The 25,449-nt window shown below is 42.7% G+C and overlaps 1 protein-coding gene across 2 annotated transcripts; it reads right to left on the reverse strand.

Moving 5' to 3' along the window:
- Positions 1–20,623: 20,623 nt before the first annotated feature.
- LOC109782740 (acetylserotonin O-methyltransferase 1) lies at positions 20,624–22,122 on the reverse strand. Of its 2 annotated transcripts, XM_020341367.4 has the most exons (3): positions 21,942–22,122; positions 21,307–21,842; positions 20,624–21,102 (listed from the first exon to the last, which is right to left on the reverse strand). In XM_020341367.4, exons 1-3 carry the CDS (start codon positions 22,084–22,086, stop codon positions 20,803–20,805), a joined length of 981 nt encoding a protein of 326 aa, XP_020196956.1. In that variant the 5' UTR covers positions 22,087–22,122; the 3' UTR covers positions 20,624–20,802. The 2 variants fall into 2 exon arrangements, with proteins under 2 accessions (XP_020196956.1, XP_020196950.1); XM_020341361.4 differs by having other exon boundaries at positions 21,307–22,122.
- Positions 22,123–25,449: the final 3,327 nt, after the last annotated feature.

Raw genomic sequence — 25,449 nt, forward strand, 5'->3', positions numbered from 1 at the left:
AGGTTCCGGAGGAGGTGACGGAGCCGCGAACTTCACCGAGCTAGACTTCGACTTCTCCGAACCAGGCAAGCATGTTTGAACCTTTGATATGATAGGTGTTTTGCATGTTTGTTTGAATGGTTTTGTGCATGGCATATGAGCATCGGTGAGTATAACGTTGCATGCAAGGCAACTAACCGTGGGTTTCGAAGTTACTGTGATCTTTGATGAGAGTTGACCTGATCATGTGGTGACATGAAAGGTAATAAGATGGTATTGTTGTAGCATGCTAGTCTTACGTCATCCGATAAACTCCGACGTTAACGTGGACTGAGCCACGTTACCGTTCTTCCCCTTTCGTGCTGCCACATGTTTTCTGCAAAGAATACGGTTTAGTAAGTTGCTAACCTCTTTCCTTGTACACACCAAATAGAGGGGCCGGGATGAGGGTTCTATGGCCCTGGATTAAAGCCAGTCATCCGGTCAGGGGGCATGGGTGTTTCCGGTTGGGACCGAGAGGGGGGCACCCCTTAGAGCGCGCGGTATAAATATGATCCCATGCTACGCGAGGTTGTAGCCTCCCCGTCTCAAGGTTTTTCTTGAACGTTGCCGAGGGTGATTCCTGGCATCGGAATGTTGAATGGGTGTGTACTGGTTAGATGTGTTTCTCCTAAAACACCGTAAACGGAACTAGTCCCTTGTGACTACTGAAATCCGTTGGCTGTGGTTAAGAGTACAAACTCTGCAGAGTCTAATCCTTCCGAGTCATCGTGTCCATGGTCAAGAACCGAGGCCAACGTATCCATATCCGTGTCAGTCCCTGTGTCAGTTTTCGTGGGAATCCCCGGTGAACAGGCTTGAGTGGTAAACCCGGTTGAACGTTATTCCTGTGGATGGACTAACCTTTTATTTATCTCATAACTGAATATTCCCTTGAAATGATTTAAATTCGTGAGCTGCTGAAATATCAAGTTATGTAATATAAGCCCTTTATGTGATGTCGCTCAGACGTCTGACTGTGGCACTCTTGTCATTTACTTTTGATATAAGCCCTTTATGTGATGTCGTTCAGACGTCCGACTGTGGCACTCTTGTCATTTACTTTTGATATAAGCCCTTTATGTGATGTCGCTCAGACGTCCGACTGTGGCACTCTTGTCATTTACTTTTGGTATAAGCCCTTTACGTGATGTCGCTCAGACGTCCGACTGTGGCACGCACCGTCATTTCTTTTCCATTATAAGCCCTTTATGTGGTGTCGCCTTGACGCCCGACTGCGGCATTGTTATTTCATTTGAATCCTTTCGAGGAGTCATTCAGACACTCGATTGGCCTTCAGTACTACATTGGGATTTCGGGAGGACTACCGCCCGACTTCCCTTTTATTTTCCCATGCATTGCTATCCCATTGTCTGAGTGCGCTCTATTAATCTGTTCATATGCATCATGTTTACATTTGTTATATCTTATGTCCGAACTGTCTTGCGAGTACTTTCATAGTACTCACCTGGCTTGTTGATTTGGCCAGATGTTGACGAAGGCGATCTCATGGATGAAGAGTTTGATAGTGAGTCCGACACCTAGAGGAATCCCAGTCAGACCCGTGCGATCCTGGATATTGGTCACTTGTATCATATACGCTTCCGCCACCCACAATAAGAATCCTCGGGCCTCACTCCGACGCTCGAAGAGCTGTTAGATTCAGGAGCCATGTCACCCACTTCACTGTGACATATCCACTACCGCTTTTATTGTGAGTCAGTAGTTATGCCACCCTATCCACCTTGATGTATTATCGGTGTGCTTGTAATAAATTGTTGAGCCGTCTCCGCTCAACCTTGTATTATATTTTAGTACTCCTGGTTTTTCTTTTGTGATCAAGAAATTGTCTACCAGTGAGGAGGAATTCTTCTCTACTGGTCCGTAAAAGGGATCGGTTCCTCAATAAATATTTTTATTGGAAAACCGGTCGTGACAGGGTGTAGTGACGATGTGTGTTGGAAGTGGTTCCAAGATTGATATGATCATCTTCGCACACTCCCTATACTTTTGGGATTAGTGTTGAACCTAAATAAGTGTTATTTGGTGTTTGCGTTGAGCATGAATATGATTTGATCATGTTTATTATAATACGGTTATTCATTTAAGTTAGAGAATAATTGTTGTTCTGTTTACATGAATAAAACCTTCTATGGTCATACACCCAATGAAAATGGTTTGTTGGATCTCGATCGTAGTGATACACATATTCATAATATTGAAGCCAAAAGATGCAAAGTTAATAATGATAGTGCAACTTATTTGTGGCACTGCCGTTTAGGTCATATTGGTGTAAAGTGCATGAAGAAAATCCATGCTGATGGGCTTTTGGAATCACTTGATTATGAATCAGTTGATGGTTGCGAACCATGCCTCATGGGCAAGATGACTAAGACTCCGTTCTCCGGAACAATGGAGCGAGCTACTGACTTATTGGAAATAATACATACCGATGTATGCGGTCCGATGAGTGTTGAGGCTCGCGGCGGGTATCGTTATTTCCTGACCTTCACAGATGATTTGAGCAGATATGGGTATATCTACTTAATGAAACTGAAACAGTTGAAAAGTTCAAAGAATTTCAGAGTGAAGTGGAGAATCATTGTAACAAGAAAATAAAAGTTTTTCTACGATTTGGTCGCGGAGACGAATATTTGAGTTACAAGTTTGGCCTTCAATTAAAACAATGTGGAATAGTTTCACAAACTCATGCCACCTGGAACACCACAGCATAATGGTGTGTCCGAACGTCATAATCGTACTTTATTGGATACAGTGCAATCTATGATGTCTCTTACCGATTTACCACTATCGTTCTGGGGTTATGCATTAGAGACAGCTGCATTCACATTAAATAGGGCACCGTCTAATCCGTTGAGACGACACCGTATGAGCTATGGTTTAGCAAGAAACCTAAGCTGTCGTTTCTTAAAGTTTGGGGATACGATGCTTATGTGAAAAAGTTTCAACCTGATAAGCTCGAACCCAAATCGGAGAAGTGTGCCTTCATAGGATACCCAAAAGAAAATGTTGGGTACACCTTCTATCATAGATCCGAAGGCAAGACATTCGTTGCTAAGAATGGATCCTTTCTAGAGAAGGAGTTTCTCTCGAAAGAAGTGAGTCGGAGGAAAGTAGAACTTGATGAGGTAACTGTACCTGCTCCCTTATTGGAAAGTAGTTCATCACAGAAATCTATTCCTGTGACTCCTACACCAATTAGTGAGGAAGCTAATGATGATGATCATGTAACTTCAGATCAAGTTACTACCGAACCTCGTAGGTCAACCAGAGTGAGATCCACACCAGAGTGGTACGGTAATCCTGTTCTGGAGATCATGTTACTTGACCATGACGAACCTACGAACTATGAGGAAGCGATGATGAGCCCAGATTCCGTGAAATGGCTTGAGGCCATGAAATCTGAGATGGGATCCATGTATAAGAACAAAGTGTGGACTTTGGTTGACTTGCCCGATGATCGACAAGCCATAGAAAATAAATGGATCTTCAAGAGGAAGACGGACGCTGATAGTAGTGTTACTATCTACAAAGCTAGACTTGTCGGAAAAGGTTTTTGAGAAAGTTCAAGGTGTTGACTACGATGAGATTTTCTCACTCGTAGCGATGCTTAAGTCTGTCCGAATCATGTTAGCAAATTGCCACATTTTATGAAATCTGGCAAATGGATGTCAAAACTACATTCCTAAAGGTGCTAATAAAATGTGCAAGCTCCAACGATCCATCTATGGACTGGTGCAAGTGTCTCGGAGTTGGAATATACGCTTTGATGAGTTGATCAAAGCATATAGTTTTATACAGACTTGTGGTGAAGCCTGTATTTACAAGAAAGTGAGTGGGAGCACTACAGCCTTTCTGATAAGTATATGTGAATGACATATTGTTGATCGGAAATGATGTAGAATTTTCTGTAAAGCATAAAGGAGTGTTTGAAAGGAGTTTTTCAAAGAAAGACCTCGGTGAAGCTGCTTACATATTGAGCATCAAGATCTATAGAGATAGATCAAGACGCTTGATAATTTTTTTCAATGAGTACATACCTTGACAAGTTTTTGAAATAGTTCAAAATGGAACAGTCAAAGAAAGAGTTCTTGCCTGTGTTGCAAGGTGTGAAGTTGAGTAAGACTCAAAACCCGACCATGGCAGAAGATAGAGAGAGACTGAAAGTCATTCCCTATGCCTCAGCTATAGGTTCTGTAAAGTATGCCATGCTATGTACCAGACCTATGGTATACCCTGCCCTGAGTTTGGCAAGGGAGTAAAATAGTGATCTAGGAGTAGATCACTGGACATTAGTCAAAATTATCCTTAGTGGAATAAGGATATGTTTCTCGGTTATGGAGGTGACAAAAAGTTCATCGTAAAGGGTTACGTCGATGCAAGTTTTGGCACTGATCCGGATGACTCCAAATCTCAATCTGGATACATATTGAAAGTGGGAGCAATTAGCTAGAGTAGCTCTGTGCAGAGCATTGTTGACATAGAAATTTGCAAAATACATACGGATCTGAATTTAGCAGACCCGTTGACTAAACTTCTCTCACAAGCAAAACATGATCACACCTTAGTACTCTTTGGGTGTTAATCACATAGCGATGTGAACTAGATTATTGACTCTAGTAAACCCTTTGGGTGTTGGTCACATGACGATGTGAACTATGGGTGTTAATCACATGGTGATGTGAACTATTAATGTTAAATCACATGGCGATGTGATCTAGATTATTGACTCTAGTGCAAGTGGGAGACTGAAGGAAATATGCCCTAGAGGCAATAATAAAGTTATTATTTATTTCCTTATTTTCATGATAAATGTTTATTATTCATGCTAGAATTGTATTAACCGGAAACTTGATACATGTGTGAATACATAGACAAACATAGTCTCACTAGTATGCCTCTACTTGACTAGCTCGTTAATCGAAGATGGTTGAGTTTCCTAGCCATGGACATGAGTTGTCATTTGATTAACGGGATCACATCATTAGGAGAATGATGTGATTGACTTGACCCATTCCGTTAGCTTAGCACTTGATCGTTTAGTATGTTGCTATTGCTTTCTTCATGACTTATACATGTTCCTGTGACTATGAGATTATGCAACTCCCGTTTACCATAGGAACACTTTGTGTGCTACCAAACGTCACAACGTAACTGGGTGATTATCAAGGTGCTCTACAGGTGTCTCCGAAGGTACTTGTTGAGTTGGCGTATTTCGAGATTAGGATTTGTCACTCCGATTGTCGGAGAGGTATCTCTAGGCCCTCTCGGTAATGCACATCACTATAAGCCTTGCAAGCAATGTGACTAATGAGTTAGTTACGGGATGATGCATTACATAACGAGTAAAGAGACTTGCCGGTAACGAGATTGAACTAGGTATTGAGATATCGACGATCGAATCTCGGGCAAGTAACATACCGATGACAAAGGGAACAATGTATGTTGTTATGCGATTTGACCGATAAAGATCTTTGTAGAATATGTAGGAGCCAATATGAGCATCCAGGTTCCGCTATTGGTTATTGACCGGAGACGTGTCTCGGTCATGTCTACAAAGTTCTCGAACCTGTAGGGTCCGCACGCTTAAAGTTAAATGACGATCGGTATTATGAGTTTTGTGTTTTGATGTACTGAAGGTAGTTCGGAGTCCCGGATATGATCACGGACATGACGAGGAGTCTTGAAATGGTCGAGACATAAAGATCCATATATTGGACGACTATATTCGGACACCGAAAGTGTTCCGGGTGGTTTCAGAGAAAACCAGAGTACCGGAGGGTTACCGGAACCCCCCGGGAGAGGTAATGGGCCTTATGGGCCTTAGTGGAGAGCGAGAGGGCTGGCCAAGGCAGGCCGCGCGCCCCTCCCCCTCTAGTCCGAATTGGACTAGGAGAGGGGGGCGGCGCCCCCCTTTCCTTCTCCCTCTCCCCCTTCCTTTCCCGCTCCTAGTAGGATTAGGAAAGAGGGGAGTCCTACTCCTACTAGGAGGACTCCTCCTCCTCCTGGCACGCCAACAAGGGCCGGCCGGCCTCCCCCTTGCTCCTTTATATACGGGGGCAGGGGGCACCCTAGAACACAACAATTGATCTCTTAGCCGTGTGCGGTGCCCCCCTCCACCATATTCCACCTCGATAATATCGTAGCGGTGCTTAGGTGAAGCCCTGCGTCGGTAGCATCATCATCACCGTCACCACGCCGTCGTGCTGACGGAACTCTCCCATGAAGCTCTGCCGGATCGGAGTTCACGGGACGTCATCGAGATGAACGTGTGCTGAACCTGGAGGTGTCGTACATTCGGTACTTGGATAGGTCGGATCATGAAGACGTACGACTACATCAACCGCGTTGTGCTAACGCTTCCGCTTTCGGTCTACGAGGGTATGTGGACAACACTCTCCCCTCTCGTTGCTATGCATCACCATGATCCTGCGTGTGCGTAGGAATTTTTTTAAATTACTACGTTCCCTAACAGTTTTGGCCCTCATATGTTGTCAACTTGCTTGCCACTTTATCCAGAAGGAATTGAAGATCGACCAACTTTAGCTGCCGAACTGAGAGACGGAGTCCCAAGTATCGCAACGGGAATGAAGCCCTGACCGCCGGCAGACTTTGGGTGATGTGCCCCAAGTCAAGGTGGTTGCACCGAATGGGAACCATCGAACTCTTATGGAAATTGGTGCATAAGCCCGTGACCTCCCCAAAGCCTCTCAAGATGTTTGCGAGGTTGTCCACATCGCGCTTGATTGGAGCCAAGAACACAGCCGCATCATCTGCATAGAGAGAGGTCCGCACCATGACACCCCTCCCCTGGATCTTGTGCAGTAACCCCTTTCTCATCGTCACATCACGTATTTGTTGCAGTGGTTCAATATCAATGACAGATACAAGAGGGGATATGGGGTCCCCTTGTCATAGCCCACGACCATCCTTGATGGGGGCGCCAGCCAACCAATTCAAGAGGATCCTCGAAGATGAGGAGCACAAGAGAGCTGCAATCCAATCTCTAAATTTACTTGGGAAACCTCTGCGCTGAAGTGTAGGAGATATGCCCTAGAGGCAATAATAAATGATATTATTTATCTCCAAGTTCATAATTATGTTTATGTTCCATGCTATAACTGCTATGGTTCTCGAGTCTGCAATAACACGAGGCTCGGAGGAAGACTCATATGCACGTGTGGAATAATAAACGGTAAGAAGTTTTCTTAGTGTGGCCTCTAAGACTAGCTCAAGTGTTGCATGATGGTTCTGTTTTCCTGATCATGGGCATGTCAATGCCTGCAACTTTGAGGGCACAATGTTAAGAGAACATTTGTGTTGAATCGACCCGGATTGATGTTATGCTATGAGATTCATTCGTCACAAGTTAATGGTACATAACACAGAGATGGTTAACGTTTGCATGATTCCTTAGACCATGAGAGTATCGAGTTTCTTCATGCTTGCTTCATGAACTTTGGGGTCTGTTAAACGTCATCCGTAAATGGGTGGCTATTACGGTGGCTTACGGGTTCATGGAAAAGTATGTCAAGTAACTTGATAGCTCAAGATTGGGATTTGCTCCTCCGATGATGGAGAGATATTCTCGGGCCCTCTTGGTGTTACGGTATCCATCATCGTCTGGCCAGACACAGTGTGATTTGATCACAGGGATGCCGGAACACGGAAACGAGAAAAGAGAACAAAACCAGTAACGAGGTAACTAGCATAGTGGACAAGTTGTTGATCCACGGGGATGCAAGTAAATCTCACCTCGGGTCTTTGTAACATATCGCGAAGCAACAGGAATAGCACACGGCAACTGGAGGTTCACTCGAATATTCATTCGTGTGGGTATAGGGGTCAATATGGGTGTCCACGGCTCCGATGTTGATCATTGATCGGAAAGTGTTCCGGTCATGTCTATGCTTCACCGAACCTATAGGGTCACACGCTAAAGGGTCATCTATCTGCTGAATACTAGACAGGGAGTCTGAGAGAAATTTGCTGAAAAAGTTTCGGAGACAATGGAAGAGTTCCGGAGAGAGAATCTCAAAATAGTTTCGTAACACCGAAAAGTTGTTTCGGGATATACCATAAAGTCAAATTGGTTTCGGGACACGCCTGATAATTCTTGGAGGGTGCCAGAATTATTCTGGAAACTTCTGGGAATTTTTGGGGATAAAAACCGAAAATGTTTCGGAGCTGCCGGTACCGCTTTGGTTGTTTTTCGCAGATGAAATTCACTAATCTGAATTTGTTTCAGAACGAATCCAAAATCATTTTAGTGGGTACTGGAATTATTCTAAGACCTACAGAAATATTTTCGGATTTAATGGACGCGAAAAATTGTCTTCATGAATAGTGAAAATGCATTCTTGTTTGCTTTTCGCAGATGAAAATCACTAAACCGAAATTGTTTCGGAACGCGTTGAAAATTATTTTAGTGGGTACTGGAAATGTTATGAGCCCACATAATATTTTCAGTTCGAACGGACGCTGAAAAATGTCGTCAAAAGTGCTTTTTGCTTGGCTTCTTGGAGAAGCCACCTTGAGGGCCTTTTGGTATTATCCCCTTGGCTTCTTGGAGAAGCCACCCTTGGGCTTGGCCTATAAATAGGGGTGGAGGGGGCTGCCTAAATACACACTCTTTCTCACATACAAGTGCCATGCATGATCTGGCTTCTCTCTCCCTCCCAGCGAAATAGTTTCGTAGAGCCGAAAGGCTGTCTGGGTTCCGGTGGGAACTAGTTCTGGACGGCGAACCTGCCGGATAGATGACACCGTATGTGTGCAACCCCGTAGAGAGGTCGTAGTTTCGATCCTTTTGCCCGAGGGGCTGTTTTGAGAGTGCCTCCCGAAGGGCTGTCCAAGTGACGGTCCGAGTTCTGTGAGTCCTCCAGAAGGGCTGTCCGAGTGACCGTCCGAGTTTTGAGGGTCCTCCCGAAGGGCTGTCTGCGACACAGTCCGAGGGACTGTCCGACTGCCTCCCGGAGGGCTGTCCATGGTGCGGATGAGGGTATACATCCTCGCGGTTGGGAGGTTGTAAATCCTAGCTGCGGGGATCTGCACCGCCGTTCGTCATCGACTCTACTTCCGCTGCGCTACGAGTCGGTAACGAAAAAGATCAAACCATGTATGCAGTCTCCATAGTGGTCCTGGGCTGGTGCGTTGGTCAGAAATTTTTTGTTTTCTGCTGCGTTGCCCAACAGTGGCATCAAGAGCCGTGCTATGCGTAGATGCAGGTTACGATCTAGAATACATAGAGATGTATGGGTATTGCATAATATAATTTTGGAGTAGATGAGATCTATTGCTGAAAATTATTTATGCGGGTGACAGATGAAATCTGTTACCCGACGTTCTTGTTGCTTCCCTAGAATTTGCGTTTGCTCAATCTCGAGACAGCATGGTGGAATTTGACAAAGTTCTGGCAATCCGTGATCCTGATTGATCATGGAAGTGCTATCAGTTCTTTGGGTTCTGCCGTAGTCAAAAGAAAGATGAAATTCGCAGATGAAAGGGCATTGCAGATATGATCTGCACGGGGGTCATGCGTATGACGAAGTTTAGTATGGGGCTCGAGATTTAATTATCTCGTGTTTCATACACCCCGAGATGTTAATCTAGGAACTTGAATAATCATACTTGATGATAAAACGTTGGTAGCTGCGGTTTAAGTCGAAATCTTAGAAGCCACGAAAAACAAGTTTTTGCATAAACCGATTAGAAACGTCTAACTTGGTTTTGCAGGAGGGTTTGCATGTGCATGTGATGTGGTATAGCAATGCTCATATTCAATTTGATTATGTATGAGATGACTATATGATGTAATTAACATGACCTGCGTGTCATGATTCGGCATGATGGCTGGAGCCATATGATTGCACTTTAATGACCTGCGTGTCAAACTTAATAATGCATTTATTTTATCCGCTATGGAGATAGCGATATTATTTGGTGCATCGACATGGTGGTGGCAATCTTCGCGAAGGTGAACACCGACGCGAATGCCGAAGACGAAGAAATACTTGACTTCTCCGTTAGAAGAGGCTATACCATATCATGCTATTATGAATTGCCTGAGATGTTTATCCCTCTTGATGCACCCTTCTTGATTGCGCGATAGTCGCGTTTATTAGGGTGATCTCTCAAAGAAAAAATATCAAGTAGTTAGTGTTCTCCCAAGTGTAGCACCGTCACGGCACCTAACTTTCCGGGGTATCGCAGGATCTCCCTGGGTACGAACGATTAGGGAAGTGTGAGGCGGGTGAGTTGAGACCTCACAGCAAGATCACTTGGTTTTCTTGACATTCTGCAAGGATCTCCCAGAGCTCGGAACACGCCCATCGAAAGATGCACAAGAGTCAGATAGAGATGTGATCGGCAAGTTTGCCTACCGATTGAATTTCGCGCCATCAGTGTTCATCTCGTTCAATGGCGTTGAATGGATATGCGGGTCTTGTGTCACTCATAATCAATTTTGAGAGATATTGATTTGAGTGGGAGCGCACTGTTGAATTAACATGTTTAATTCTCAGTGCAATTAATTATGAACACTGTCTAAGTGTTTCTTGCAAAATAGTTGTAGAATAATGGCTCGCGTTTCCACCTTCCCTGATAAAATTGAATAACTGTTAAATATCTGGTTAAAACTTTACGATTGGTAACGTAATGTGAGGATTGTCCTCAAGAGTGTCGAGAAGGACTTTGTCCTATCGCATGCTTTCGGTATCCTCCCACAAATGCTATGGATGATGTGACTCTCGTCCTTCGATCCAAAAGCTAGAATTCTGTTACGGTCAAGTGCAATATGTTTGCTTCCATGAAACCCGAACTTCGAAAGTTGTGGGATAGTTATGTGATATTCATGGAACTGAAAATTAATTTTCAGATACAAACAAAGGCTGAAAGATATGAAATATCCAAAGCAATGTTTTTTTTGCAAATTATTAGTAAAGTGTTTACTATGCATTAGACTGATAAGAGAGGATCCAGAAGAACGCCTGTCATATGATGAAAGGTGAATAAAACGACAACTTAAAGAGAAAGGAAGTGTCCAAAGGGTGTTAGTATGACTTACACGCCTAGGAAGTCCGGGGCTAACGCCACTCTTAAGTTGGGTGCTTCTTTTGCGAGTAGGAGAAATACTAAAAGTTAACCTGTTAGAAGTATAAAGGCAGAAAGAAAGATGACTGGAATATCCAGCTCATGTATGAATGTCATACAAGTTTTTGATGTATAGAAGGCTGGCCAAAGATATAGTTCTTGGGAATTATGGTTAAACATGGTAATCACTAATTCTTGGGTATTGTGAGTTAATCGCAAAGATACCCGCTCGATTGCATTCTGTTGCGAATCAATGTAAGAGCTACTATGGCCTAAAAAGACTAGCCAGGAATGAGGTTTTAATACATGATGGGAACATAGTAAAAGTTACTATACCTACCATCGGTGTATTACCTATGTATTTTCTTTCATAATTCATTTTAGAGTTTCTCACACTCTAGCCCTTTGCATAAGGTATCTTGCAAGAAGGTTGTTCATAAGAGAACTTTTGATGTTCAGTATTATGAATAAACATAAGGGCCATACTTTCATTATGAATGAGATGTATGTTATGAATAATGATATTAATATATTACCTCTATGTTTACTTTCATAATTCATTTTAGAGTTCTTACACTCTAGCCCATTGCACAATGTTTATTGCAAAAGGGTTGTTCATAAAAGAACAATTGTTGTTCAGTATTATGAATAACATGAAGGGCCATGCTTCCATCCAAGATGGGATGTATGTTATGAATATTGATGGTAAAATGATACATCCATAACACTGACGCTAAATGTCGCAAGACTATGAGAATACCACACATGTGTGGCACTGCATTTGGTCACATTGGAGAAACCCGCATGGAAAAATTCCATTATGATGGATTTTGAAGTCATTTGATTTTGAATCATCTGACACTTGCAACTTTTCTCCGAAAAGTGAAGTGACTGAAATACCATTCACATGCCATAAGGAACGAGCAACAAACTTATTGGTGATCATACATTTTGACGTGTGTAGTTCAATAAATGTTGTTGCAAGTAGTGGATTTATATATCTTCAGAAATGACTCAAGTAGATATATGGATATTTGCTTGATGAGACGTACGTCTGGATTTTTTGAAATCATTCGAAAGGTTTTCAAAAATGAAGTAGAAGTTATTGTAAAAAGGAAATTATGTTTCTGCAATTTTATTGCAGAAAGGAATATTTGAGTTGCAAGTTTAGCGAATGTCTGATGAGTTGTGAAAAGAGTTTCATAACTTACAACTCTCGGAACACCACTATGAGTGGAATGTCTGTGAAGATGTAATCAAACCATTTATGACATGGTAAGATCAAAGATGACATAAATAAATTTGCCAATATCACTTTTAAAGAGTAATGCTTTAGAGACTGCGGCTTTTACACTGAAAAGAGCTCCATCAGGTCTGTTGAAATGACGGCATGGTATGGTACGCCCAACCATGTTATATCTTTTCTTAACATTTGGAATATGGGGCTTGTGTAAAAGGTTACAAACCTATTCCAAATTAGACAAGTGCTACTTTGTAAGTTATCCCAAGTCATTGGGCATTCCCCCACCACTATACCGAGGCAAAGGATTTTTGCCACAAAATGGTATGCTTTTAAAGAGAATAGTTCTTGCAAAAGCGTAAGTGGGAGGACAGTGCAACTTGACGAGATAACAAGTATCTTCGTCATTAGGTCAAAGGAAAGGAACCTTGGAAGTAATTCCAGAGTTTCCTACTGCGATTGATACGGAAGCCTCTACATTAGATGTATGGACTTCGGTCGAACATGTAGCTGAACAACGTAGGCAAAGCTCGTGCAAACCTCTCAGGTGCGCAAACGAGATATTGTTGTTAGACAACAGTATACCTATGATACACATGGAAGCGTTGATGGGCCCTGACTCCATAATTGGCTGAATGCCAATATAATCCGAGATAGTTTCCATAAATGATTCAAGATTTAAATCTTGATAAACCCTCCGAAAGACTTGGAGTCTAACGGATTGTAATGGGACTATAAACTAATATGGATAAAAATGTTTTATCCATTAAGCTCGACTTGTTGCAATAACAAGTTCAAGGAGTTGACTACAATGAGATTGTCTCACCGTAGCAATGCTTAAAGTCGGTTCGGGTTAAACTAGCAATTAATACATATTTCAAACATGAGATATGCAACATGGATGACAAAATAATTTCCATGAAATGGAAATACAACCTAGGACTTGTATGCGATACAATCCAAAGTATTTTGTCAGTCCAGAGTATGCTAGTAAGTATGCAAACTTCAGAGTTCCAACAATGGACAGAAGAGAGCAAAATGGAGTTGGAATCTTCGTTTTTGATGGAATGGTCAAAGGGGTTTGACTTCATCAATGAGTAACGAAGATGCTTGTAGTTTCAAGAAAGTAAGTGGGAGCATAATAATATTTCTGAAAACCTTGTGTGATTGACACATTGTTAATTGGAAATAAATTTCTTGACACGAATTAGGACTTCATTTGAAAATAGTTTTCCCATGAAGCGCTTGGGCTAAATAGCCTTGATATTAGGCATAATGATCTATGGAGATAGATTTACCTAATGGGGCTGAGCAAAAATACATATTGACAAGATGCTAAAACCGTTTAGCACTAAGAACGAGAAGGAGTGATTCTTGCCGAAGTCACATGGAAAGAGTTTTTGCAAGAATCAGTGTCCCAAAACACTGATGAGCAAAATACATGATGAAGATTCCACACACTCATGTGTTTGGATTAATCATGTATTCCATGGTATGTAAAACAACCAGATATGTCCAATACTCCCAAGCTGTTGCGACTATAGATACCAAAGTGATCAAAAGTACTGATCATGGGAGAATAGTGAAAAAGGGTCATCGAGTACTAAAGTAGCACTTATGACATGTTTCCTCGCAAGTGGAGATCATGAAGAGTTCGTTGTAAAAGGTTACGTCGATACAGTCTTCATCTTTTCTCCATGCGATTTTCGATTTAAATTTAGGGTTTTGTGTAACACACAATATGGTGGCACAGTTAGTTGGAAATTGTTCCAAACAAGTTACTGTGGCGAATTCTATAACAAAGGCGAAGTATGTTGCCGCTTTAGAAGCGACAAAGAGAAAGATGTTGAATCATATAGTTCATTCATGAACTTAGTATGGTTCCAAGAAGGCTTTGGTCAATGGGACACTATTGCAGATAGTTCCTCCATAGCTCAGTCTGAGGAATCAGGTTTCGACCAATGATTCACATATATACAAAGCCAAGTCCGCACAAAATATGAATTTTGTGAAAGCGTGAAAACGCGAGGATATGCAGAGATACACACGGAGCTGAAGTTGCCAGATCCGATGGACATCAGGCTATACCACATGCGAAGCATTTTTTACACGAGTATGACATAGGTGTAAAGTGCATTAGCATTAACTAGATTATTGACTCTAGTGCAAGTGGGAGCCTGTAGGAGATATGCCCTAGAGGCAATAATAAATGATATTATTTATCTCCAAGTTCATAATTATGTTTATGTTCCATGCTATAACTGCTATGGTTCTCGAGTCTGCAATAACACGAGGTTCGGAGGAAGACTCATATGCACGTGTGGAATAATAAACGGTAAGAAGTTTTCTTAGTCTAGCCTCTAAGACTAGCTCAAGTGTTGCATGATGGTTCTGTTTTCCTGATCATGGGCATGTCAATGCCAGCAACTTTGAGGGCACAATGTTAAGAGAACATTTGTGTTGAATCGACCCGGATTGATGTTATGCTATGAGATTCATTCATCACAAGTTAATGGTACATAACACAGAGATGGTTAACGTTTGCATGATTCCTTAGACCATGAGAGTATCGAGTTTCTTCATGCTTGCTTCATGAACTTTGGGGTCTGTTAAACGTCATCCGTAAATGGGTGGCTATTACGGCGGCTTACGGGTTCATGGAAAAGTATGTCAAGTAACTTGATAGCTCAAGATTGGGATTTGCTCCTCCGACGATGGAGAGATATTCTCGGGCCCTCTCGGTGTTACGGTATCCATCATCGTCTGGCCAGACACAGTGTGATTTGATCACAGGGATGCCGGAACACGGAAACGAGAAAAGAGAACAAAACCAGTAACGAGGTAACTAGCATAGTGGACAAGTTCTTGATCCATGGGGATGCAAGTAAATCTCACCTCGGGTCTTTGTAACATATCGCGAAGCAACAGGAATAGCACACGACAACTGGAGGTTCACTCGAATATTCATTCGTGTGGGTATAGGGGTCAATATGGGTGTCCACGGCTCCGATGTTGATCATTGATCGGAAAATATTCCGGTCATGTCTATGCTTCACCGAACCTATAGGGTCACACGCTTAAGGGTCATCTATCTGCTGAATACTAGAGAGGGAGTCTGAGAGAAATTTGCCGAAAAAGTTTCGGAGACAATGGAAGAGTTCCGGAGAGAGAATAGCGAAATAGTTTCGTAACACCGAAAAGTTGTTTCGGGATATACCATTAAGTCAAATTGGTTTCGGGACACGCCTGATAATTCTTGGAGGGTGCCGGAATTATTCTGGAAACTTCTGGGAATTTTTGGGGATAAAAACCGAAAATGTTTCGAAGCTGCCGATATCGCTTTTGTTGTTTTTCACAGATGAAATTCACTAATCTGAAATTGTTTCAGAACAAATCCAAAATCATTAGTGGGTACTGGAATTATTCTAAGACCCACAGAAATATTTTCGGATTTAATGGACGCGAAAAATTGTCTTCATGAATAGTGAAAATGCATTCTTGTTTGCTTTTCGCAGATGAAAATCACTAAACCGAAATTGTTTCGGAACGCATTGAAAATTATTTTAGTGGGTACTGGAAATGTTCTGAGCCCACATAAATATTTTCAGTTCGAACGGACGCTGAAAAATGTCGTCATGAATAGTGAAAGTGCTTTTTGCTTGGTTTCTTGGAGAAGCCACCTTGAGGGCCTTTTGGTATTATCCCCTTGGCTTCTTGGAGAAGCCACCCTTGGGCTTGGCCTATAAATAGGGGTGGAGGGGGCTGCCTAAAGACACACTCTTTCTCACATACAAGTGCCATGCATGATCTGGCTTCTCTCTCCCTCCCAGCGGAATAGTTTCGTAGAGCCGAAAGGCTGTCTGGGTTCCGGTGGGAACTAGTTCTGGACGGCGAAGCCCTGCCGGATAGATGACACCGTATGTGTGCAACCCCGTAGAGAGGTCGTAGTTTCGATCCTTTTGCCCGAGGGGCTGTTTTGAGAGTGCCTCCCGAAGGGCTGTCCAAGTGACAGTCCGAGTTCTGTGAGTCCTCCCGAAGGGCTGTCCGAGTGACCGTCCGAATTTTGAGGGTCCTCCCGAAGGGCTGTCCGCGACACAGTCCGAGGGACTGTCCGACCGCCTCCCGGAGGGCTGTCCGTGGGGCGGATGAGGGTATACATCCTCGCGGTTGGGAGGTTGTAAATCCTAGCTGCGGGGATCTCACCGCCGTTCGTCATCGACTCTACTTCCGCTGCGCTACGAGTCGGTAACGAAAAAGATCAAACCATGTATGCAGTCTCCATAGTGGTCCTGGGCTGGTGCGTAGGTCAGAAAATTTTTGTTTTCTGCTGCGTTGCCCAACATGAAGGAGGTCTAGCATGTACTCCCATCTAACCGAATCAAAGGCCTTTCGAATGTCAAGCTTGAACAAGAGGGAAGGAGTCTTGCTCTTGTGCAGGTGTCGAGCAAGGTTTCGAACGTACATGAAGTTGTCATGCATGAATACTCCGTGTTTTGATGAAGGCACTCTGAGCATTGGAGATGAGAGAGGACATGTGTGGGGCAAGCCTGATGGAGAGCACCTTCGTAGTAATCTTGGCAACCGCGTGAATGAGGCTAATGGGCCTATAGTCTGCGATCCTCTCTGCCCCATCCTTCTTAGGCAAAAGTACCACATTTGTGGAGTTGAGCCAGTGTAGATTTGTTGTGTGGAGGGAGTCAAAACGGTGAATCACCCTCATGAGGTCGTGCTTAATGATATTCCAAAACTTCTTGAAGAAAAGACCCGTGAAACCATCCGGCCCAGGCGCCTTGTCAGAAGGCATGTCGTTTATCGCCTCAAGGACCTCCTCCTCGGAAAATGGAGTGGCAAGCTCGTGCAAGTCATGCGACTCCACATTGATCTCCTCCCAATTGAACTCCTTGGTGCTTCTCCTCTCTTTTTTCATGACATGCGAGAAGTGGTCGTGAATTATATTCTCTTTGGCTTCGTGCTCGGACGTTGTGAAAGACCCTTCCATTGTGTTCCAACCAGCGGATGTTTATAGACATGACCGCGATCGAGCTTCAGGTCACGACGTCGCCTGGCAATTCAGATTGCCCTGGACAGAGAACATTGCACCATTAGGTGGCTGATTGTTCCGGCTCTTGGAAGTATAATAGGCAATGCGGCTGATGTTGCAATCCTCTGCGAGCCAATCTATCTGACGTCCAGCACCTCATTGGTGCCAGGAAAATTGGTTGTCTGTCGTAGAAAATGGAGCATTAGTTGTTAGCTTCGAGCTGAATTGATCATCATCAACCAAAGGGTTGAGCAGGACATGTGAGAGTTTGCCCCAAAGATCACACAGTTGCATGATTGCTGGCACCAATAGCTGGACCTTGATGTCCCAGATCCATCTGCCATTCCTTAAGTTATCAGGGTTTGCTTACCAAGAAAGGACAATATATCTAGTGCAATGTAATAAGATAGGCATTTAGTTCTTATCGTTTTTGCCAGCCGGTTGTGGCTTCTCTTTTACTTTTTAGCTCTTTGTGAGCCTTTTGTTCCTTGATTGAGACAACAAGACTTGTGTAACACCTTTTGCTTATTAATAATCATGGCCGTATGCATCGTTCTGATGCAGAGGCTGGGGCGAACCCCCCTTTAAAAAAAAATCTGGTGCAATGTGTTTGATCGCACAACCTCCAACCAACTGTCAGTCCAGAAGGAGCTTAGTGTTTACCAAAATCAACAAAATGTAAATACATCGAATTGACCTAGCTGTTTATCTAGATTTTGTGTGCAAGTAAAATAACATTTTTCCCCTGAAGAGAGTAGACCCCCGGCCAAGTAAGTAGAAAAAACAGGGCATAATTAATTTTCTCCACGCGCCAAGCTGTAATTTGTAGTGGGGTTTCTTATAGAAGAATGGTGCAAGAAGTACCAAACCTTCCGTGGGTTCAGAGGTGTAGAACAAACACCCATCCATAATTGCTGGGAAATTAGCAAGGTTCCAAGGCGCAGACAGCAGTCCCTCTCCTCATTGTACGCATGACAACATGATGATACACCACACCACACAGAATCATACTGACCGGGCAACTGCTGGAAATCAAATCACGCGAGCTAGATTTACAACAGATGCAGATGGTCAGACAGTAGGATTTGGATGACCAAAGTGCCCACCCACCATGCATGACCAGGGCCAGCAAGTAGGAGCGCGAGCCTGTACTAGGCCAGGCCAGTACGAGGCTTCCAGGGTTCCAGTGTTTCCCTTTTTTCCCAGCGTGAGGCGTGCGTTTTTCATATTTTTTTCTCTTCTAACTTACTTTTGCTTATATTCCGAAAATGTTCTGAACATATGTATATGAATAAATTACTTTACTTATAAATGTTTGTGGAATGTAAAAGGTTTATTCTTGTGGTTTTACAAACAGATTCCTATAATATAACAAATATTTGTGTCATTTAAAATATGTTCACAAGTTTAAAAAGAAGTTATTTTTTTAATCCATTGAAATGTCAAAATTTGTCTGCGTAATTTGTGAAAGACGGTCATACCATTCAATAACAATTGTTCATGACATTTAAAAATTGTTCCCACATTTTAAAAAATCTTCATGAAATGTCAATATGTGTTCACATAAATTTTTAAAACTGTTCATAGCATATAAAAATTTATTTGTGTCATTAAACCAATGTTCACACGTTTAAAAAAATGTTCAACATGTATTTCAAAATGTACAACATGTATCCGGGTAAATGTTCAAATGTGTATTAAAAAAGTCAACATGCATTGGAAAAAAATAATAGAGCAAAAATAAAAATAAAAACCAAAAGAAAACTGATAAAAAGGTAGAGAAAAACACACAAAAATGAGACAAATGTCGCTTCTGCCTCGCAATAAGCTAGACATAGCATTTGTGAGGGGAATAGGGGCGGCCCAATAGCGGATGGCAGCGTGGAAGTATGGAATGGTCTACACTATTGTTTTATAGAATTTTTATTTGCAAAATTATTTATTAAAAGTATAAAATATAATGTGTATATCATGCATAATGAAAAAGTTGACTCTGCATAATAGAATTTACAGAAAAAATTGCACGAGCAAGATTTTATTAGGATATGCTCAACAGTCTATTTAAATATGCATGTGTGTGATAAAAATATTTATGTATGCCAAAAAGTGTCCTTGCAACTTTAAAAAATGATGGATGAAAATGTTCCATATAGAAAAACGTTTATCCTGGAACATATTCCAACCAATATAAAAGTGGTCATGAATGTAATAGAACTTTTAGGTGACTTTTGGAATTTCTTTGGACAAATGCTTTCTATATACATTCCATAGTTCATTAAATAGTATATTTTATGCAATTAACCGAGAAGATCACGTCATTCATATAAAAAACTTATGTCACAAAACAAGGATACTAAACTTTATTATATCATTTATTTTATTTTTAACAAAAAGATTACAAGCAAAAAAATCCATAAACCGGTGAAAAGAAACTATTACCTTAATTTTTTGTTAAGTAACATCAAAAAATTCACCTGAAAGCTGACACTGCAAGTCCCTTGGTTATTATGACATCCAGCACAAGATCAGAATTATCTCCAGGGGCAAGTGTTGGGGACAATATATGCTTCTCTCTATCTCCATTGATCCGGTTGACAGACACCACTGACAAACATATAGACACACACAAAAAAACAGCCAGTACTCAAGTAATGTCACAATGTGGATGCCATTCGCTTCACAATTGCTGCATGAACAATCTTAGGTATAAACTTCCAAAAGAGGTACTTACCTGAGGCAGAGAGGACCTGAAAAATGGGTCCATTCGTCACATGTTTACTGAAATTCAGAATTGCATCACACTGAATCACCAAGAGCAATCTGAACACAGCATCATGCGGATGCAGTCTTACTAAAATGGATCCAAGCATATAACTTTTGGAAAAAAAAACCTGTAAAGTTGCAAGTCAATGACGCCAAATAGACAGGAAAATATGACACTGCTAAAGTACACATGAAATGATTATATGCAAGCAAGGAGCTGTAGTTTTTTTTAGCCCGCAATAGGTCATGCATTACAGTATCACATCGAATGAACAGTTTCTAACGACCTCATGAGCACAAAGCTATCTAAACACTTGATTCACGAAGGTACGGACGCTGAAAAACAACAGAGTAACCACTGAAACATGGACATATAGCATCTTAATATCAGTATATGTTATCTCAATTCTCACAAACAAAGTATAGACCCAGCTGCAGATGGTAGTCCATACATAAACACTACCGGGACAAATTCATTGATCACAGCGGTTACATATCACAAAAATATAATAAGGTAGTACACTTTTCACCATACTAGGCCAACGCATGCAACAAGAGAGCACACATGCTGTTCATGCCCGTTTATGAACATACAACACTGATTACCATGTAATTTTTAATTGAGTGTTCAAGGGTAGAGCTCAATAACAGATCTAACTCCCAGCACTGATATAATTTTGTAGTCGCCGAATCCAGCTTCCATGAATATCCTTTTCCATTCAAATTCCTCTCGCTCAATCCCCTCAACGCACATGATAAATAGATCATATAAAACATGTGTCTCTCTTGTTACAATCTCATTTAGCCCAGATCCAACCACCATATCTACGATTATCACCTTTCCACCAGCATCTCTGGGAGGAATAGCTTCCTTGCAATTTTTCAATAACTTGACACAGTCTTCATCACCCCAATCATGAAAAACCCACTAAGATGCACAGCAGCAGCCCAAAAATAGGTTACCATTAGTCCCTATAATATATTGAATTATAGAAATTTATTGTAAGAAATTTAGTTAACTTAATTTAATTCACACAAGCGGCTAAATACACGCTTTAGGAGTTATGACAGCATATTGTCAAATGATGATGTGTTGTATTGCAAGGGAAGAAGAAACTTCTAGAGAGTTTACCTTTAGGAAAAGAGCATTTGCTGGCGGAATGTACTTAAACATATCGCCAGAAATAAACGACACATGGACATCACTAGGAGCTTCTGCAATCACATGAGGGAGATCCAACACGGTGCATTTCATTTGCGGGAATGCATTCGCAATTGCCCTGGCAGCTCCACCGTGGCCTCCACCAACATCAATAAGAGAGTTTATGCCAAGAAATACATCACCACACTCCCTTAAGATGATGTCCGTGAGAAAGTTACTATCCGAAACCATTGCATTATTGAGTATCTGGTTGTAAGTATCATCCTGCTCAGCCATCTCCCAAAAGTTAAGGCTGTGAGCTTTTTTGAACAGCGACGTGGAATGCTCATCTAGGAACCATGAGTGCATGCCAAAAAAGGGGGCAATGACAGTTGAATCAAGCATCAAAGACAAAATAGGAAATAAGTTTGATTTAACTTCATCACCGACGAGTAGGCGTGTGGTTGGGGTAAGCCCGTAAACAATCTCCTTGTTTGACGTGGCTGCCTCATGAACAGCAAAGATGCCTGATATGGTGAGCACACGCATGAGTCGCCGTAAGCGGGGAAGCTTAGACGGATGGAGGCCGATCTTTGTGGCCAACTCTGACGGGGTCATAGACCCACCATGGTGTTGGATGGTGTTAGGGATTTGCAGTTCCATCGCACATTTGAGTGCCATGGACTTGACGAATCCCAGTGCATGGTGCCAAAGGTTAACTTGAGCCTGGAGCAGCTCCCGAGAGCTATGCTTGTCTTGGATGGGCGGCATTTTTGTTGAGCTTGTTTTTCTTTGGTTATGGGTGGATTGTAGTCATACCGGTTATATATACACAAGTACAACATGTTTAAGACACATAATAGGTCCTTTTTTTGCGACTGGAAAGAGAGCTTTATTAATTAAAAAATAGTTGTACAATCACCTGCTAGATAGCACCTAAGAGCATCAGGAGGCCCCCGCAACCACAAGTCGGTGCGTTGCTCCACTCTTGACAGATTAGCAAGGCGATCTGCAGTTCTATTCTGCAAACGACCAATGTGCCTACAGACAAACTCCCTTTCTCTCAACAGCTCCTTAGTCTCATTTACCAGATGACTTACTCCCGACCTATCTGTCACTGGACTGTCCAAAACCTTTACCAGGGATACACAATCAGTCTGAATAACAAGAGGCAGTGTTGACTGCAAGAGCGCCGTAGTAACGCCTTCCCGAGCGGCCACACACTCCGCTTCGTAGGCACTCGAGCAGTGAGGTATAAACCAACACGCCGACATGATGTGTTCTCCTCTACTGTTTCTCGCCACCATAGCCGCTCCCGCCGTGTGTGATTCTGCATCAAAGGAGCCGTCTACGGATACTGCAATCCATCCCTCAGGGGGTGGCGGCCATGGGGCTAGCTCCTGAATACTCTTTCCGCGTTGTGGCCGAGCTTCCGACCCATCCTGTCTTATGACTTCTTTTCCTTTCAGCATTTCATAGCCTTTACTGAGTTTTATCTAATTTAGTGAGACCATATAGCTTTGCAAAAAATCCCTGGACACCTTGACCGGAGGCACCGTCTTGTCATGCATGGAATCATTACGAAGCTGCCAGTTTCTCCAAACTATCATCAGAACTTTAGCACGTTCCTCTTTCCGGATGGTTACCAATAGATCGAACAAGCACTCATCACCAGTGTTCCTAATCGTCTCCTTCGCTGGAACAGTCCACACTTCACCCATAGCATCACATACAGCACTAGAGGTTGGGCATGCAACAACAGCATGAAAGCTATCCTCGGTCCCCCGGCCACATCTCCGACACTCATCAACCACGTCCAAGTGTTTAGATTTCTTAACCTGGCGTGTGGGGAGCCCTTTCTTTAGCATCTTCCACGCACATATCTTCACTTTTTGGGGAACTTGGATTTTCCAGAACATTCTCCACACGGGTCGGTCCCCATCTGGTCTCGAACTTGTTGAAACCCCACCATGGTTCTGAATCTGATTAACTGCAATGTGGTAGGCACTCCTGACTGAAAATCTCCCATCTTTCTCCAGATTCCAAGCCAAAAAATCCTCTCTTGCTCTGCGAGACACTTTAATCTTCAGAATCTCTTGTACATCCGCACCTACCATGTACTGTCTTAGGCGTTCTTCATTCCAAGAACCCTCTGGTGATATAAAATCAGCCACCCGGCTGTACCTGCAGCTTCCTCGCTCTCCAAGTGGCTTACAAGAGCCCACACGTGGTAACCACGGGTCCCTCCAAACCCTGACTTTTTTACCATTACCAATTCTCCATATAATGCCTTGCTTCAACAATTCCAGCCCATGCTCAATTCCTCGCCATACAGGAGACGCATTGCCTGTGAAGACAGTGTCAATTAGATTGCCGTGTCTATAGTATCTCGCTTTAAGTAGCCTCGTGCATAGACTGTCAGGTCTATCAATTAAACGCCATGCTTGACGAGCTAATAGAGCTTGGTTAAAAAGCCTCATATCTCGAAAACCCAGGCCACCTTGATTCTTTGGGCGTAGTAATTTCTCCCATGCAATCCAGTGCGTCCTTCGTTTCCCATTTTCTGAACCCACCAGTAGCTCCTTATCATCCGAGTCAGTTCGTCACAAGTTGATGCTGGTAACCTAAAAACACTCATCATGTATGTCGGTATTGCCTGCGCAATCGACTTTATTAGTGTCTCTTTCGCCCCACTTGAAGCATGCTTCTCACCCAAGTCAAAAAATCTCCTGCTCAAGCTCGCCTGAAGTGATTGGAATTTTCCCTTATTCATTCTACCATCAGGGACCGGAAGGCCCAGATAACGATCCTCGAAGTGTTCACTCAACACGCCTAGGATATTTTTGATACTTCTCCGTCTTCCGTGCGGGCACACATCCGCAAACATCATACTGCATTTCGAAGGATTTAACAACTGTCCTGTACCAGCAGCATATCTGTACATAATGTCCTTCACAATCACAGCCTGCTCCTCTGATGCATGAAAGAATAAAAGTGTATCGTCCGCAAAGAGTAGATGTGAGACCGGAGGCGCTGTTCGGCAGATGACTACCGGACTCAACCCTTTGTTCATGATTGCATCCTGTATCAAGCTTGATAACGAATCAGCAACAAACAGAAATAAAAACGGCGACAAGGGGTCGCCTTGCCGTAGTCCTCGAGAAGGTGCAAATTGATCCAGCAGCTTTCCATTGAAATTGACCCTGAACCGGACCGTAGTCACGCATTGCATTACCCACTGTACCCACTTCGCCGAGAAGCCAATCTTCAGCATAGCATTCTCCAAAAAGTTCCAGTCTACCCAATCATAGGCCTTCGAAAGATCTAGTTTATAGGCACAGTTTGTTACCTCCGGATTATGTTCCTGCTGGATGTAATGCATCACTTCAAAAGCCACAATCGCATTGTCTGAAATCAAACGCCCTGGCACAAAGGCGCTTTGGCTCTCAGAAATTATTTCATCAAGTATAGTCCTCAGCCTATTCACCATACACTTTGAAACTATCTTGTATAGCACATTGCAGAGCGAAATTGGCCTGAAATCCTTCAAACTTTCAGGTTCACTTGTCTTTGGTATTAGAACTATACTTGTTTCATTTACTCCATCCGGCATCACTCCATCTCTAAAAAAAGTTTGTACAGCCATCACGATTTCCTCCCGTAAAGTGGCCCAATTTATTTGGTAAAACCGAGCCGGAAGGCCATCCGGCCCCGGTGCTTTTAAGGGGCCTATCTGGAACAAAGCATCTCCGATTTCCTTCTCTGAAAATTCCTTTGTCAGCATCTCATTCATTGCAGCCGTGACGCGACCTGTTAGAAGGTCTCAGATTGGTCCCGGTGTAAGGGTTGGGTCCTTTGTGTATATCTCCTTGAAATAGGACGATGCCATCCGCTCCATATCAGTAGGTACTGAGCACCACACCCCATCTTCTCTCTTCAATTTCCTTATGAGATTCTTCCTTGCTCACCATACAGCCCTTCTCTGAAAGTAGCGGGTGTTCCTGTCTCCCTCCCGGAGCCAATCAATTCGAGACCTTTGAAGCCACATCATTTCTTCTCGATAGAGCAGCTCATCCATCCTTTCCATTTTCTGCTTAATAGTGGCCCTATCTGCATCCATGTGATTTAACTCTG

The sequence above is a fragment of the Aegilops tauschii genome, chromosome 1, assembly GCF_002575655.3.
Source record: "Aegilops tauschii subsp. strangulata cultivar AL8/78 chromosome 1, Aet v6.0, whole genome shotgun sequence".
Taxonomy (NCBI): domain Eukaryota; kingdom Viridiplantae; phylum Streptophyta; class Magnoliopsida; order Poales; family Poaceae; genus Aegilops; species Aegilops tauschii.